The following is an 18,958-nucleotide window of genomic DNA, read 5'->3' on the forward strand; positions in this document are numbered from 1 at the left end:
GTACACCGACAATGCAGCGAAGCCGGGCTGTGCTGACACTGAAGAGGAAGAGGGTCGCCGTGCGTCTGGGAACGAGGCTTGGTACAGCGTCGGACGTCGATGACGTCATGGAAGTGCGACGCGTTTCCGAGCGTGCGTACTGACGGGGGAAGACGGCAGTCGCGCTCCTTCTTCAAAGCAGGGGGAAGGGACCGGTATAGCAAGGAAGTCCATTTTAAAGACCAATACAAAGGGGAGGGGATATCCAAATGAATCGACTGGCAGCATGGGGATAATTACAATGCATAGCAGCAGTAGTTTGCTCCGGAACTTGACAACAACATTAAAAATGACCGACTCTACTTACTAATCACAAATAATCCACAGCCATAGTAAATTATAATAAGATAATAAAATAATAATCTAATGTGTATTATAGGAGATATATATAATAAAAAGCTATGGCTGTATGTTGCTAAAAATATATATTATCCATCAATTCACATCAACAGGGACAACAAAGGAAATACATAAGGAAAAAAGATAAAAAATAAATAAAGAAGAAAAAAAAAATATACATATATATAGAAAAATAATAAAGGAAAAATAGAGTAGAAAAACAGAAAAAGAGGGGGGGGGAAGGAAGGGAAGGGGAAAAAATAAAATATATATATATATATATATAAATATATATACATATATATATAAATATATATACATACACATATATATTTAAAAGGGGGGTCCCTAGTATCAAAATTCATTACGGTACAATATGAAAGAGAAAAGGATCATATTAAATTTTAAAAATAAAAATTCAAAATAAAATATAGAGGTTCAATACCCCCGAAATATATACCTAAAAACATTAAATTAGTATATATAGATTTAAAAAACTATAAAAACACTAGTGTCTGTTAAAATTCATATATATATAAAAACATGTAATGAGAAAGCCATATCTACCTACACACATTCGCTATCATATGAGCTGGAAGGCGCACATGGCACCAAAAGTGCGCACACACACCATGTGACAAGATGTAAGGATATCAAAAATACGTATACCCTTGTGTGCATGTAACCATGCACGTACACACGTGTCTCTACACGCATATGGGCACACGCACACATCAGCAGGTACAGGTATGATGCTATAATATAGTGGAGATCTCTATGCCCTCATTTAAGCCACAGGGCGAAAGAGAGGACTCTGCTGATGTGTGCGTGTGCCCATATGCGTGTAAAGACACATGTGTGTACGTGCATGGTTACATGCACACAAGGGTATACGTATTTTTGATATCCTTACATCTTGTCACATGGTGTGTGTGCGCACTTTTGGTGCCATGTGCGCCTTCCAGCTCATATGATAGCGAATGTGTGTAGGTAGATATGGCTTTCTCATTACATGTTTTTATATATATGAATTTTAACAGACACTAGTGTTTTTATAGTTTTTTAAATCTATATATACTAATTTAATGTTTTTAGGTATATATTTCGGGGGTATTGAACCTCTATATTTTATTTTGAATTTTTATTTTTAAAATTTAATATGATCCGTTTTCTCTTTCATATTGTACCGTAATGAATTTTGATACTAGGGACCCCCTTTTAAATATATATGTGTATGTATATATTTATATATATATATATATATATATATATATATATATATATTTTTAGCAACATACAGCCATAGCTTGTTATTATATATATCCCCTATAATACACATTAGATTATTATTTTATTATCTTATTATAATTTACTATGGCTGTGGATTATTTGTGATTAGTAAGTAGAGTCGGTCATTTTTAATGTTGTTGTCAAGTTCCCGGAGCAAACTACTGCTGCTATGCATTGTAATTATCCCCATGCTGCCAGTCGATTCATTTGGATATCCCCTCCCCTTTGTATTGGTCTTTAAAAACGGACTTCCTTGCTATACCGGTCCCTTCCCCCTGCTTTGAAGAAGGAGCGCGACTGCCGTCTTCCCCTGGCAGTACGCACGCTCGGAAACGCGTCGCACTTCCATGACGTCATCGACATCCGACGCTGTACCAAGCCTCGTTCCCACTGACGCACGGCGATCCTCTTCCTCTTCAGTGTCAGCACAGCCCTGCTTCGCTGCATTGTCGGTGTACATCCTAGAGGTCTGCACGCCAGCAGAACAGCTTACACAGACCGGGGATAACGTCCATCCATTCACTCATCTCGACTACCGGATTGGTTTTTATTGCATGAATATGCATACAGATGTGAGTGCATTCGTTTATGTTTAATAAATCTTTGTTTGCAGTCTACACTTAGAGGCGCCTCTATTTTGTTTTGTTTTTTTTTGTCTTTAATGGAATAGGCCTGAGACACTGGTCTGTCCCTAACCACAAAAAGTGAGCCTAACCTCCGAAAGGACTCAGTAGCTGCCAGATACACCGGAATTGCACGAACCACATCCAGGGTATGCAAAGCAAATTCCTTAGAATGAGTCGGCTTGAAACAAGGAAGGCAACACAATTTCCTCATTCGAATGGAAGTCAGAGACAACTTTGGGCAGGAATGATGGACAGGTACGAAGAACCACTTTAGTCCTATGGTCCACCAAATAGGGACTGTGACAGGAATTCTGATATACTGTGGGCCGAGGTAATAGCCACCAAGAATGTCACCTTCTGGGATAACGTAGACAAGGGAATCGCCCAAATATTCTCAAATGGAGGTTTCTGGAGAACTGAACACACTAAATTTAAATCCCATGGCAGCAAAAGAGACCGCATAGGTGGAGCCACATGTCGAACCCCCTGAATGAAGGTAGGAACTAAAGAGTGCATGGCTAGGGGTGGCTGAATGAAAATTGCCAAGGCAGACACCTGGCCCTTGATGGTACTCAAGGCCAACTTCTGAACAACGCCCAGTTGAAGAAAGGTTAAGATCAGAGCCACAGAAAAGGATCAGGGATGAGTGCCAATCGACTCACACCAAGAAATGTACGCTTTCTACATATCATGGTTTATCTTGCTGGAAGATCACTTCCTTGCCTTCACCATAGTAGGGATCAATGATCCAGACAAACCTCTATACCTCAGTACCTGGCTTTCAATAGCTAAGACATTAAAACCAGCAACTGTAAAGCAGGATGGTAGATTAGCCCTTGGGACAACTGATCTTCTCTGAGAGGAAGCCCCCATGGGACGTTTACGGCCGCCAGGATGATTGGAAAATCCTCGCTCTTGACTCCTCACAGGAACTGCGGAAGAAGCTTGAGCTTGAGGATGATACTGGCCTTACCGTGGCCCTTGGACGACCGCGGCATCTGCCAGAGGAACCTGTGATCTTGCCACGAACTTCAGTATCCTCCTGTGGAGCCGAACCTGCATCTAGGATTGTGCAAACATAATTGTCTTGAATGTAGATATAACCAAACCCAGAACCTGTATGCAAATCGGGAGAGAAAACTATCTGTGTGACAGCAGCCAGGTAGTTCAGACATTACCTGAACCTTTGCAGGAATTAAATCTGCACAAAAAGACTCAGGACCTGAAAAGAACAAACTGCCCCCCTTTCTGGGTACCCCCAAAAGAAACATTTTGTGGATCTCCTTGACACTCACAAAAGAATTCCACGGGGCCAGAAACCAGCGAAGATGTCCTCCCACCTCAATAATGTATGAGGTCAGAATTTCATGCTGAAGGGGTCTTGTCTGCGGGTCCGGAGAAGCTAGCTCTAGGCTTACCAGACCAAGGTTGCTAGGAACCTCCCAGGGAATATTTGAAAGATCTATTTCCCTTATTCTTAGTCCCAGAAGCACAAAATAATTTTCTATGGGCTGAGAAGGAGGGCCCCCGTCTCCTTCCCTTTTCTGGATTGTAGCAGGAAGGTACTCTTCCCCCCATGATATCATCCAGGGTACCCTCAAACAGGCGATCCCCTTGAAAGGGCAGATCAATGAGAGCTTTCTTAGAGGTTTGGTCTGCGGATCAATTCTTAAGCCGCAGCACGTGCCCAATCACCACCGCTAAAACAAAGTTCGAACAGCACAGGAGCTGTATCCAAAGCTGCATCACAAATAAACTGCAGCCCATGGACCAACTGGTCCGCTAAATTGACATAAGAAGCGGGGACCTGCTCACCCCCCAGGCTTTGTCGCAAAAGCTTGGCCCATTCAGTTAGGGTCTGAGACAAAAGGACTGAGGCAAAGACTGGCCGCAATGCCGAACCAGCAGTAGTAAACATGCTTCGTGCCGCAGCCTCCGCTTTCTTGTCAGCCAGGTCCTTAAATGACGGAGATTCCTCTACTCTAAAGTGACTCCTCAAAAGGGTAACATACAGCAAAACGTTTGGGGACCACAAAGGGTAATTTTGGTTGTTCCCATTCCTTACAGGTAAACCTGCCAAAATAAGGCACATAAGGAAACACCTTTGGAGTACGAAGCAACTTGTGCATACCAAATGGCACAGCCATGTCCGTGGCTACATCAGCCACATCCTCCATTATTAAAGTCTCACGCACTGCAGTAATAAGTGCGTCTACCAGCGCCTTTTCATTCGCTGCTGTGACCATGGAGGAATCATCCTCACTATTGGACCGATCAGGGGGTGTGATATTAGGTCCCCCTGGATGGACCGTGTCCACGGCGGAATCAGGCTCAGAATCAGATGAGACGGACTAAGCAGGGGAGGGGGCGCTTCCTCCTGGGCCTTTGCCCACATGCCACTTCCACCTGGGATGCTAAGGACTACAGGACTGCCGTCAGTTCAACCAATGGAAGCTGGGGCTCTGAGGGACCTGCCACCTCCATAAGGGGTTCAGTGGGGGAGACGTGACCCTGAGGCTTTATACGGAAAGCAAGATCTTGCAGCACAAATACAATCTTTTGGCACCACTAAAGGATCCACTCAAGGCACCTATCAGCAGAGCGAGAGAGAGCAGGGACCCCGACTAGAGGAGCACAGAGAATTCGAAACCAGCATCATCATGGAAGCCACCCTTGTTCATATGTCCCGGGCACAGGAAGAGGAAACGGAGGAGGAAGAGGAGGAGCTTCGGCATTTTCACGAGGCTTCGGTTGTCTCACGTGTCTCCCAGACTAAGGGAAAATGGTATGGATATTATGTATCAGGTGCGCTAACCAAAACATGTGAAATCATATATGTATCAAAACATAAACGATAAGGTCTATAATAAGACAATTAAATGGTGCTGGTGACTAGTGAAAAATGCAAAAACAAATAAAGCTAATAAATTCAACAGTAAAAATTGTAACCACCAGTTGGTGTCAAACATTAATGTCCATCCAAAAATTAAAGTGACAAAAACAGTCCCAATTGAATGCACACAAGTGAAGAAAAAAGTCCAAATCCAAAATTGCTTGTGAAGAAACAGTTGGAACAGAAAATGCGAAAGACCACGTGAATGAGAATTCAGTGTCCCACCACCAGCTTAGCTTCTTAACAGAAGATTGGAATGTAGGGGCGTATAGAAAAATAGCTATGCTCCAGAGATCACACAGAAAAGAGGACCCAAACAAGTTTGGCCACTAATAGCTCCCAGGTGGAGAAGAGAGTAATTGGCCTCTTACCAAATAATGGATAATTCAGGCTGTGAGCAAAAATACACTCCTGTCCTACACAGACACAAGCTGAGGAGCTCCCGTGAAGCCAGCAGCCTGCACGGACTTCCTGTACTGAGGACAAGAAAGGCGAGAATCAATCAGAGATCCATTCCACACCTTATCCTACAAAGGACAGGATGGTCATCCGCTGACATCAGCAATCCCATTGACATGCACTATGTCCGTATATCACCCGCAAACGGATGGGGTGATATACGGACATATGGAACGCCCGTGTGAACGAGGGCTAAATGTGTGGGGATCTTCACAAAGTTTGTAAACATCAAGATCATTCAGATTAATAGGAGCAGGCTAGAACTAATTGAAATAAAATGTGGAAATGCACATTTGCTTTTAAATTAGGCTTTAACCCTCAGATATCCAGGGTCTGGAGTTCTTGCATTTGTGTGTTTGGTATCATCATGCCAAGATCAATAGAGCTCTCTAAGGCTCACATAAAGAAAGGTGTGGATGCCTAGGAGTTTGGCAAGGGATTTAAAAATGTCACTGTAAGAAAAAAAACCTACAAGTGGCATAGATTTCAAACTGTGAATCTGTTCAAAACTTCCCAGCCCAGAAAATTCAGGTCAAGAGCACACGTTTGATTCTAAAAGAAGTCTCCAAGAACCTCAAAATGTCATTGTGGGGTGCTCAGAAGCAGTCAAATGCATGCAACTACAATTATAAAGAGAATGGGCCAATTAAGACTACACAAGAGGTGTGTGAAGAAAAAACCTTTGCTGTCCATAAATAACATTAGAACAAGACTACAGTTTGATTAATAAAAAAGAAGAGATATTTGGTTACAGCAACTGTAGGCGTGTGCCACTAACACCAAAGAGAGCATTTAAAAAAAAAATAAAACGCATAACTGTAAATCGTGGTGGTAGAATCGCTTAAAAAGAAAAAAGTGAAGGGTTAAAGACCTAGTCAAATCTTTTAATTTTAATACCATTGAAAGTTATTAGGGTGATTTTCAAATGGACAGTTTACGCAAGGAAACACAAACATCCTACAACAATTTTGCATGGAGATGTAGTCAAAACTTTCAGTTAGACAATGTCAGAAACTGGTGGGCAGTTATGAAAAATGCCTGCAGGAAGTAATTTACATGGGGCAATAATGCCAAGAGTTTACTTATTTTTTCCACAGTATACTATTATATTTAATATTTTTGTAACATAAATTTATCTTGTGTTTTTTTTTTTTTTATTCAGCTATATCACCTTTATGTGTATGCACTGCTTGAATAAAGAGCTAATGTTTGCCTCTTCAAATATGTTGAAAAGGTCAAAAATTTTAACAGGGTGTACTTACCACATGCCTGTATCCGAGGATGAAGCATACATATTGGTAAGTATTGAATGTATATACTCATGTCACAGAAACTGACATATCAGCACCCAGATTTCTCATTTACTATACAATTGTTAGTGTGTTTTAAAGAAAACACACAGCATGCAGCCCAACCTTGCCCCATGCCAGGCTTTTCATACAGAATTAGATGCCAGCTGCTAATCACTGCTTAAGAGGCAGAAATCCCATGGTACACATAACACTTGCAGCTTGTTGCTTTTAAAACCCAGACAGCCTGCCAAAATGACTGCCAGGGAGAGCACAGGGGGGGCCATTATTACACAGGCAAAATTAAGTGGATTCCCTCCATGAGCAAAGGATAATCCTTTAAAAAAGCTATTAGTTACAACTAGATATACATGGAAATCATATGATGCTATTTTCACACTACCAAGTCTCGTAACTAAACACACACTGAAGCAAACATACCCTTCACAAATCCAATGAAATTATACCTAAAGCAGACAAAACATTTTGGACAGAGTGGGGAAGGGTTAGAACCTCTGGCATGTGCATATTGCTATCTATGTGCCCTTTGTATTGCTTTCTGTATCCCCTTTCAAAACTTACCTCTCATTTCCTTTTTGAAGTGTGTCAAACAGAAGAGATGCTGAGGTTAATTTCTCCCACACAGGCAGGGTTGCAACCATCAGTAAATTTACTGACAGTTTGTAAAAATCAGTGACTTTTACAACTGTCCATAAATATTAGGGGCTGATAATTTGCTATGCTGTGTTGTCTTTTGTAGGTGTATACCAGACAAATTACCGGTTATGTGCATTGTCAATGTTTCCATATCATGTTTATACTGTTTAAATATTGCCTTTGTTTTTAATTAGAGTCCTGTCGTTTTTCAGGTTGTCAGTAAAAAACGTGCCACGTCAGTAAATCTTCCATGTTTTGTCAGTGAGAAATGCCAAAGGAGGTTGGCAACCTTGCATGCAGGAGAGGCACAGGAGGCAATAAAACGTGCTTTACTTGAGAAGGGAAGGATTAGAACCTCAGAAAGCTTTTTAACCCCTTCATTACGAGGGTAAAACAAATCCTAATTAATGAACACAGTGTTGCAACTTTGACATGTTGTATTAAAACTGTACATTACTTTGCAACTGCTTTGTGCATCTAGGTGGATCATTCCTTTTTTTTTTTTTCAGGACAAACTCGGCTTTAGGGTGGGGGTAAATCGTAATGAATGTCTCCTGATTTTTTCTTTTTTAGTATCAAGGGAAAACTTGCTTAAAATAGTAAAAAAAAAAAATACCACCTACCACCAAGGAACAACCCAAAATAAATAATAAATTCTTCTGCTCCTGAGAATCGCAGCAATACCATACAGTATATCTTATATTCTCTGTTGTTTGTACCCGTAGCAGGGCCCAGAAACAATGGCTCGCAATTTGCTTCCTTTTTTTTTTTTAAGTTTACCTAAAACACTCTAATATGGACACTGATACTAATAAAAAAAAAAAAAAAATGCTTTTTTAACCCTTCCTTAAACACACTGGACACAATTCACTAAGCGATATGTTACCACATCCGAGTATGCTGTAAAATATCGCACAAAGTTAAAAAAAAACTGAAAACTGTGGAATTCACGAAGAACCTCTCCTAAAACTCACATGAGTTATCATTCCGAAGTATGGCTTAAATACCTCCTGAAACTGTGCGGTAATTTATCCCAAGCATCTTGCAAATACTGTTGGTTGAACGGTTTGACCTGAGTATGAGTTCGGGCTGAATATTTGCCTGTTCGGCTGTTCACCACACCCAAATTGGCAAGGTGTTCGCCCCGCCGAACACCCTGCAATTCACTGAGCGCTGTACAGTGCATTTTTCGCCCTGATTGGGCAAAGCTTTTCCCAATCAGGGCACAGTGTAAGCTGGTTGTTAAGGAGCGGGCCGGGAAGCATGAGTCATCAACTGTCAATGGGTTTCCCCACTGACAGCTGAATGGTCTGGTAAGGATTTTAAGGGGAATCCCATGGCAAAAAACAAAACAAAAAACAAACAAAAAAAACGTGCCCCCCCTCCCAAAATTCATACCAACCCCCCCCCCCCCCCCAAAAGCACCTTGTCCCCACAATCATAAATTGTTGGTTGGAAAGGGGCTTATCGAAATCTGGCACCCCACAGATACCGCCCCCCCCCCCAACCCCTACACATTCACCAAAAAAAGGGTACAAAAAAAAATAAAAACAGGATACAAGTTTTTGACAAATCTGAAAAAAAATGTAAATTAAAAAATTAAAAAATAGTGTTCCTCGATGTAAATCCATCATCAATCAAGCCGCCTGCCAGACCCGAAAAAAAATGCTCCGCCTTCTGGGATGGCTGCCTGCTAAATGCCTCCTCTGTGCTTTGACAGTTCTTATATAAGGGCGGGGCCATCTGGCAACGTCACCTAGTGGCCCGCCTCCCTTGGAATGTCACAGACTGGTGCATGTTGGGCCGGTGATGTCACAAGGAGCAGGGTCACCAGGTGACGTTGCCAGGTGGCCCTGCCCTTACCTATATAAGAACTGTCAAAGGGCAGAGGAGGCATTCAGCAGGAGGCTGTCCCAGAAGGCGAGCAATTTTTTTTTTTGGGTCCAGCAGGCAACTTGATTGACAATGAATTTACATGGAGGCAAACAATTTTTTTTTACTAAAGGATTGGTGAAAAACTTGTCTCCCGTTTTTTTTTGTACACTTTTTTGGTAATTGGGTAGGAGTACTATGTACCCGAAACTCATTCACATTTGGGGGGCGGGGTTGACATCTGGGGCCCTCTTGTTAAATCAAATATACATGTGCAAAGTGCAATAATACAAAAAAACACAAAAACAAAATTTTATAAATAAACACCAACTAAAAGAATAAAACTAAACTAGTGCAAAATCCCTTTAAATATCATGCACAGCCATTTAGGTAAGTGCAATCATAAACAATTCTTTAAAAACAAAATTTTCATAATGAATGAATATTTATAAAAAACAGTCCATAATCTGTAACAAAGTGCGAGAATCCACTGCAGACTATTGTAACCAACATCAGTGCACCATCACCACAAAAAAGCAGAGCTTCAGCTTACCAGAGCAAAATACCTCCAAAACCATTAGGCCAAAAGCGCTTTTATTCAACCACCTTCATAACCACCTTCTCCCTGGGTAGGTAAAAGGGACTACTTATATCCACTCCGTACGGAAAACTCCTCAATACGGCAACTGCTAGCTGCTCCACTGGGTACAATAGCAGCGATGGTGGTCCACCATTGTATCCGGTGGAGTGGCTAGGAGCCACTGTATTAAGGAGTTTTCCATACAGAGTGGTTCAGAGCAATCCTTTGTACCTACCCTGGTAGAAGGTGCTTACTGCCTTTATTGAATAAAGGCGCTTTTGGGACTGTGCTTTACAGGCTGCAGTGTAAAAAAAAGAATAAACGCACATTTTTTTTAACCTGCAAAAACATATTCTAATTTTTTTTTTACAAAAGATGAACTAATTCTTTAACAATTTATGTTCTGCTGTGAAAGGGTGGAGTTTAAATTTAAAAACAATCTGTTATATGATAATGACAAAAGGTATGAGGCCAGAGCATGCTTCTAGATTTGTGAACCCAGTGGCTAAGTCATTTGGAAAGATCACACACCCCTAACCAAAGAGGCAACATTTTACAGCCATCTTTCTCTGTATCTTTTGGTCAACCTACACTGGTGGAGAGTGCATGCTATTCTACTATTTTTAGTGCTACCCAAAAATTGGACAGCAATGTCTGACCTGACGTCATGCTAAAAAGCCTGTGTCCTTACTGTACAATGGAAACAAAAAAAATACACTCCTTATAAGAGACTGTCTCAGGAAGACTATTAGAGAAATGTAAGATCCCACAATATGAGAAGGGTGCTGTACTTACAAGTGTAAGATTCCTTTGGCTGTAACATAAAGTTAAATAATGAAGAAAACCTCTTCAACTACTCATCTTACAACTAATAAGATTTGTGGGCGAGTAGATAGGGCTTGAATCAGTGTTATAAAAACCCTACCAAACCCCCTTTTATGCAGGATGTGGAAATTATTTTACCAAGAAAAGGAATCAAAAGCTGTTTGAGGGGCTATTTCTTGTTTTGTCAAATCCATAACAATTCTACAAATGTTACCTCTTGCTTGACAGCCAGGAATGAATCCAACTTGGTCCATGGGGATTATTTAGAATGGGTAAATTAGGGTTAAGATAAATTACTGGCTAGGATTTTACTTGAGAAAAGAGATACAGTAGGTCAAAAAATTTGACCAAATTGGTATAGTTGGAGTTCAGGGAGGATACAGATGGCAGCATTAGGGAGTGTTTGCTGGGGAATTTCTCTGTAATAAATTATTTAAAAAAACGTAAAGGCTTAACCACTTGCCAACCGCCGCAAATACATATACTGTGGCGGTCAGCCCCTCACATGCAAAGTGACGTATATATACGTCACTAGCCTGTGAGGCTCTGGGGAGCGAGCGCGCGCCGCCGCCGGCGTGGTCCCGCGTGGTCACGGACCCCCCCCCCCCCGTGCATGTGACCAGCGGACCCGATGTCCGCCGGTCACTCGGCGATCATCGGGGGAGAAGGAGAAAGGCAGGCAGCTAATGTAAACAAGCCGCCTGTCATTCTCCCGTGTAGAAACAATGATCATACAGTTCTACTATGTAGGACCGTTGATCATTGTTCCTACAGCTCAAGCCACAGCCAATCATGCCCCTAGGGACACACACAGCCCCTCCCTCTCAAATAAAGTTAACCCCTTCACTGCTAGTGTAATTTTACAGTAACAGTGCATATGTATAGCACTGATTACTGTAGAAATGTCACTGGTAACGCCAAAAGTGTCAAAAATGTCAGTCAAGGGTCCGATCTGTCCACCGCAATGTCGCAGTACCGCAAAAAAAAATCGCAGATCGCCGCCATTACATGTTAAAAAAAAAAAAAAACAACAAAAATGACAAAAATCTTTCCCTTTGTTAGTAAATGCGATAACTTTTGCGCAAACCAATCAAAATACGCTTTTTTTACCAAACATATGTAGCATAAAGCAAATTGGCCGAAAATGTTAAAAAATTTTGATTTTTACATTTTTTTTTTGTGGGGAATTTCATATAAAAAAATGTGAAAAATATTGTTATTTTTGCAAAATTGTCGCTCTTTTTTTGTTTATAGCGCATGATCAAAAAAAATCGCACAGGTGATCAAATACCACCAAAAGAAAGCTCCATTTGTGGGAAAAAAGGACGTCAAATTCGTTTAGGTACAGCGTCGCACGACCGCGCAATTGTCCGTTAAAGTCAAGCAGTGCCGAATCGCAAAATACCCCCTGGTCAGGAAGGGGGTAAAATCTTCCGGGGCTTAAGTGGTTAAGCTATCAGAGAATTTAGAAAGTACAAGAATTTCTGAGAACAATGTGTCAGCAAGCAAACATTTGTTGGAGCAGAGGTTGGACATGCATTTAAGAAAGATTTAGGTTATTCTTTCTAGGCTACTGGTCACGTTCTAACACCTTAGCAGTCTCACGAGTAATCCCCTTCTCCACCTACTCATTGTTTCTCTTCTTTTCTACTATAAAGTGTAAAAACCTTTTGTTAGCTTTGGAAAGTAAGGGTAAAGATTCCTTCTGTTAGGTGTAATGCCTATTTGTGTTCCCACCAGCCAAAAAGTGAGACACTATTAAAACCCCAGAGCTTTGAGAGGTGAACCCCACTTGTTATGGAGGAAGCCTTCTCAAAGTCCCCCCCCCCCCCCCCCCCACACACACACACACAGACACACACACCATTAGGTAGGGATCAGGTAAGGTTTCTTCTGCAACAAAAAGCATACACATTTTTTTTTTTTTGCTGGCCAAAATTGTACTTCATAGACTGCCTAGAAAGACATCTAAAAGCTTTAGCCCTAGATGCAAAACCTCAGCTAGTTACCAAAAAATATATAAAAAATGTATCAATACAAAAGTGTTTTAACAGCACAAAGAATTACCTGTGTCAAGAGCTGTACCCTTTGTACAAGCCACCATAGCTCCCATACTAGGCTGAGAAGTCATCCCAGACATGGAATCAACTGCCACATCAACAATGTCAGCTCCAGCCTCTGCACAGGCCAGCATAGAGGCCACTCCAGCTCCAGCTGTATCATGAGTATGTACATGGATTGGGATGTCTGGGAACTTGTCCCTGAGAGCTCGTATTAGCAAATCTGAGGATTTAGGTTTCAACAGTCCAGCCATATCCTAGAAAAGATAAGTATTAGTTTAGAATGATAGCGTAAAACAATAAATATGTTAAAGATTATCAATCAAATTTAAACCCAGCCCTATAAGAAACTACCTCCATGCAGAATGCAGGCTTTATTTAATAAAGCAGTGTAAGAGGTTGCTAAAGTTAAATTCCTAAAAGTGGAACTTCTGCTTGTATGCTCCCCCCCCCCTCTGGTGCCACATTTGGCACCTTTCAGGGGGGAAGGGGGAACAGGTAACTGTTTTTGACAGGTACCCTTCCCCACTTCCGGGAGACAGCACCGCAGAGCTGTTCCTCTGAAGTTCAGCTCCCCTCCTTCTTCCTCCGCCGCCGGGGCCAATTAGAAAGCGCAGCGTACGTCACAAATGCGCAGTAGGGTACCTGCTGTGAAGCCAAAAGGAACCCTGGATAGTTCTAATATTTAAAAGTCAGTAGCTATAGTATTTGTAGCTGGTGACTTCATTTTTTCCTGGGGGGGGGGGCGGAACTCTTGAAAGCAGTATTTAACCCCAAAGAAAACATTTATTATATTGCATCTTACCAATTCTTAGATGTAATGGCTGTATAAAGCAAGGCGTATGTTATAAAAAACATTTTCCTTCAACCTGTGAAAAATGCTCGATGTCAATGGGGGAGGCCTTACCGATGTGCTATTGTATTTTCACAGTGGGAGGTTTCCCAGCCATCAGAATACAATGATCACTGATCACTGATAGCTGCTGCCTCCAATCACAGGAAAAAAAATGAATAGGCTGGTTGTACTGGTCGATTGACGGATCGACTCCAGGACAACCAGCCTTCCCATAGACAGATCTAAATTTGGCCGGTTCAGCAGCACCCGGGCAAATTTCAATGAGTCTATGGACAGCCTTAGTTTTCCATTCTAGGCTTTCTTTCTTCTATTTTCATCTGGTAATCCAGATCCTGTTGTTTCTCACAGCACAAATCCTCCAGGAAAACGTATTTATTTACATGGATGAGACTAACCGCTTAAGGGATAAGTTCACCTTTGGAGCATGTAACATGTTCCAAATCCTGCCTCCTCTCTCTCTCCCCTCCACCCCCCCCCCACCCATACCCCCTCACTGTGACAGCGTGTGGGTGACCTTCTCCCTGCACCCGCTGTAATAATTTAAAAACAGCATGGCTGTGTTGGAGCTCCACCCACACTGCCACATCATTCATTCAGAGAGTTCTGTGACTGAATGAACTAAAAGTACCATCGGTCTTTGTGGCTGACATCTTGTAGTTCTCCATGAACTGCGAGGGAGCTGGTGAGCACTCTAATTCACATTGTTACAGCCCCCTGACTGCCCACTCACAGTTTTAAATTGTGGTGATTTGGAGTTGTATACAGTATATTGCGATCTTCATGTTTTGCGGAAATTTTTTTACAGGATGTCAAGTTTGGCTATTCCACATGCCAACTGAGTCCATTAAAGTCAATAGGACTGCGGCACAACCATGTGCCACCATGGATCGCTTTTCAGAGGTGTGTTTGAGCCTGTCGAACATGTCAGGTCAAACCAATCACTACCAGTCTACATTCACTGATACCAGTGTTGCAACTGCTGATGTTTGGACTTCCCTGTGCCTACAGAAAAACGGTTCTTCATAGGGTCAATGCTAAAAAGGCTATATAAGGTTTTGTATTTAACTAAATGTAAAGTGTAATATGGATTTTTTGCATTGGATATATTTCAATAAGCATTCTTCTGCCAGGTATGCAAATGATAGATAACTGTTAAAATGCCCCAATCACATCCTGTCCAAACAAGTAACTCCCCAGTCTAAACAATACTACTAGCAGTATCACTATATCCAAAAACATGTAACACTAAGTGAAAAAAAATAATTTTCAAAGTACTGCATGGAAACATACCCAAAACAGAGACGGCATCTATTTGCAACATGGTTGGAAGCAGATTTCTCTAGGTAAGTGGCTATTGTAGGCAATGTAGGTGACAAAACTATGCAAAACAGTTATAAAGGTTTATTTTTTCCCTTCAAATAAAAAACATGGTGTACTTACTTGGTCTGTGCAATAGTATTGCACAGAGCATCCCTGGAACATTTTCTTCTGGAGTCCTCTGTCGGTGCACTCAGCTCCTCCTCTTCTGTGTGTGCCCCATAGCAAGCTGTGTGTTATGCAGGAAAACTCCTGAGCCTTGCTGTGTGCCTCAATAGACACACACAGCATGGCTCTGGCCCCCCCCCCCGCACTCCATTCTCACGGGATTTGATTAATAACACCAGGAGCCAATGGTTCCCGCTGCTGCCACTGTGTCCAATGAGGAGAGGAACAGAGACCAGCACCACTTTAGAAATCGAGATAGGACTCTGGTAAGTATATTGGGAGTTGGGGGGCATACAACATTTCTTTTTTTTTTTTTTTTAACTGTAATGCAGGGAATGCTGCAAGGTAAAAAATGTCCTGTCTTTAGAACCACTTTAACCATAATGACCCATTAATAGTTTACTACTGTTATACCTTAATGCATAAAATGTGGGTTCCAGCTTTCACAAGCTCTTCAGCCAGATTCACATAGTAATCCAATGTGTATTTAGTGCGAGTGGGGTCTGCAACATCACCAGTGTAGGAAATAGCAGCCTCTACCACTCCACCAGCTTGGCCTGCTGCCTCCATACCCAAGATCATGTTTGGTAGGTAATTCAAAGAGTCAAATACTCTAAAAATATCCATGCCGTTCTCTTTTGCCACTTCACAAAACCTAAGAAAAAAACAAAAAACAGGCAGTACATTAATTCAATAGCACAGATTCTACCTATTTTAAAGTATACCTGTCATGTATTGAATGATCTACTGATCTAATGACACATACGGAAGACTTGAGACACCTATGACTGGCTGCATATTGTAACTGCCACATCAATCTCCCTTTTAAAAATATCACTTCTAAATCTCTAACCTTTACATCCTGTAGCTAAAAGTAAAGAAAATGGTGAAATTGATAAAGAATTGCACAGGCATATTTAACTCTGAAATATAAACTTACATGGGTAGTACGGAGAAAGATGAAAAAGGTCTATCTGTTCTGTTAATGTGGTGCACACCCAGGGCCATCTTTAATGCAGGATAAAGGGCAGCTTCCCTAGGCCGTGTCATTGTTGGGGGGCCCAAAGCAGTTGTCCCCTAAGCCTGCTCTGCCCCCAAATTGGGGTCCCATGATAAGACTGCAGAGTGCACTGGGTACATCGGTGTATTCCCTGGCCATCAGGGTGGGGGTGGGGGTGGGAGATCCACTGCCACTCTGACCATGTCCCATGTAGCCTGTATGCTCAGAGCTGAGATAGAAATGAGAGCACCACCCCCAGACATTTGTGAATTCCGCCACACACCCTTGAGGGCCCAGCCTCCGGGGCTCTGAGAGCACCGCTCCTGGACCTGAGGGCCCCCCACCTGGACCTCTGAGGGTCCCACACCTGGACCCCTGAGGGCCCAACACCTGTACTAGATCTGCAGTCTCTGGTTATCTCCTGTACTAGATCCGCAGTCTCTGGTTACCTTCTGTACTAGATACGCAGTCTCTGATTATCTCCTGCATTAGATCTGCCGTCTCTGGTTATCGCCTGTAATAGATCTGCAGTCTCTGGCCATCTCCTGTACTAGATCCACAGTCTCTGGTTATCCCCTGTACTATGTCTGCAGTCTCTGACCATCTCCTGTAGTACGTCTATCACTGAACAGTAATAATGTGCAGTAACCTCTAGCAACCAGTCAGTAAGTGATAATAATATGCTGTAACCTCTGGCAACCAATTGCAATTGTTGCCTGATCTGCTGCAATAAACTGATTTTGTCTAAAAACAAATTTATTTATTCAGACATATTTAAACTAATATGTCGAAGAGCGGTTGGGGGGCCCAATGAGTATTAAAGAGGGCCCTGAGTACACCAATCATGCAAGTTTAATTCCCCCGTTATCTTCAGCTAATATGACCATGTCCATGTAACAATACACAACCAAATTTTGCTGATGCTTGGAAATTCCTACTTTCATAATCTGCATGCACAGCTGCACAAATAGGATAAATGATTTGCATGACGCTATCATTCTTGTAAATTTGTTATTGTTTAACCACTTGTCGACCAGAAGGATTTGCCCCCTTAATGACCAGACCATTTTTTGCGATTCGGCGTTGTGTTAATTTAACTGGAAATTGTGTGGTCGTGCAACTCTGTACGAAAGTAAAATTGATGTTCTTTTTTTTTACCCACAAATAGAGCTTTCTTTTGGTGGTATTTGATCACCTGTGCATTTTTTTATTTTTTGTGCTATAAACAAAAAAAGAGCGACAATTCTGAAAAAAAGAAAAAAGAAAAAAAAACCAATATTTTTCACATTCTGCTATATAACATTTCCCCCCCAAAAAGTTTAAAAATCAAAATTTTTCATCCTTTTAGGACAATTTGCATTCTGCTACATATTTTTGGTAAAAAAAATGTGATTGGTTTGCGCAAAAGTTATCGCGTCTACAAACTAGGGGAAAGATTTAGGTCATTTTTATTTATTCATTTTTTACTAGAATTGGCAACGATCTGCAATTTTTAGCGGGACTGCAACATTGCGGTGGACAGATCGGACCCCTAACTGACATTTCTTAACACTTTTGGGATAGATCAGTGACATTACTATGGTAATTAGTGCTAAAAAATATGCACTGTTACTGTAATAATGACATTGGCAGAGAAGGGATTAACCTAGTGGGTGATCAAAAGGTTAAATGTGAGCCTAGGGGAGTGTTTACTAACTGTGGGGGGAGGGGCTTGTGAAATGACCATAGAGACCTGTGATACTATATAGAAGGATCACAGGCACTCCATGATCATTTCAGAGAGAACGGTCAGCTGTGTTTATAACAGCTGACCATTCTTCTCTATCAGCGGGGAGCGATCGCGGGTGCCCGGCGGCAATCGTGGCCACTGGTCCTGTGGGGGCAGCTGCCAGCACCAAGCATGCGACCGACGTAGGGCTATGTCGGTTCGCGCAGGAGGGCCAGCCTGCCGCAGTAAATGTGCGGAGGGCGGTCCGGATGCTGTTAAAAATAAACTATTTTAGAAAATAAGGCAGTAATTGACCTCCTTGTAAAAATGCTAGTTGATTGGCTGTTATACTGACCCTTTGGCTTCAATACTTTCTCAATCACTGACCCAGAATTAGTGTACGGATCCAGAAAGTAAGGAGTTGGATAGAGTAGAGAACATTAGGCCCTCTATCAGGGTTTTATTGCTATCTGTGTCCCTGCTGCTTCAATACAACCTCTATTTGTTCTGGTGAACATTATCATTTAGAAAGTGAGAGGAAATTTGAAATTCTAGAGCTGTCATCACAGTAATTGGTGGGGATATATATTCCAATCGGGGGAAAATGTCCATTGATGACTGCCCAAGGACCAATGCACACCTTTCTGCTCTGCTGTGTTAATACCTTTTATGTTCCACAATAAAGTGCACCATATTAAGGCAGCCCTTTCAAATCAATAGGCTGCCAAAGCCCTGGAACTGCCAAAGCCCAGAGAAAAATGGATTTTTGTAAGATCTTACCGTAAAATCCTTTTCTCTTAAGCTCATTGACTGACGTAGTCCTCCTTGATTAATATCAACTCGGGTTATACTGCCCTCTACAGGAGTAGGACTAGACAGGAAAGAAAACGTTCTGGCCACACCTTAGGGGCAGTCCCAGAGGGTATATCCTCTCACTTCCTGCTACAGGATATCAGTTATGTCACAAAGCAGTGTCAGAG

General features: G+C 41.9%; 1 protein-coding gene across 1 annotated transcript in view; it reads right to left on the reverse strand.

Annotated features, from left to right (window-relative positions):
* PC (pyruvate carboxylase) overlaps nucleotides 1-18,958 on the reverse strand; it is a 674,712-nt gene that overhangs the window by 65,785 nt on the left and 589,969 nt on the right. Inside the window, exons 15-16 of the mRNA XM_082271181.1 lie at nucleotides 15,685-15,925; nucleotides 12,937-13,186 (exon numbers count right to left, since the gene is read on the reverse strand). Coding sequence (XP_082127307.1) covers nucleotides 12,937-13,186; nucleotides 15,685-15,925 — 491 coding nt within the window. The remainder of the gene's footprint in view (nucleotides 1-12,936; nucleotides 13,187-15,684; nucleotides 15,926-18,958) is intronic.

This window comes from Pelophylax lessonae, assembly GCF_965119305.1.
Source record: "Pelophylax lessonae genome assembly, chromosome: 10".
Classification (NCBI taxonomy): Eukaryota; Metazoa; Chordata; class Amphibia; order Anura; family Ranidae; genus Pelophylax; species Pelophylax lessonae.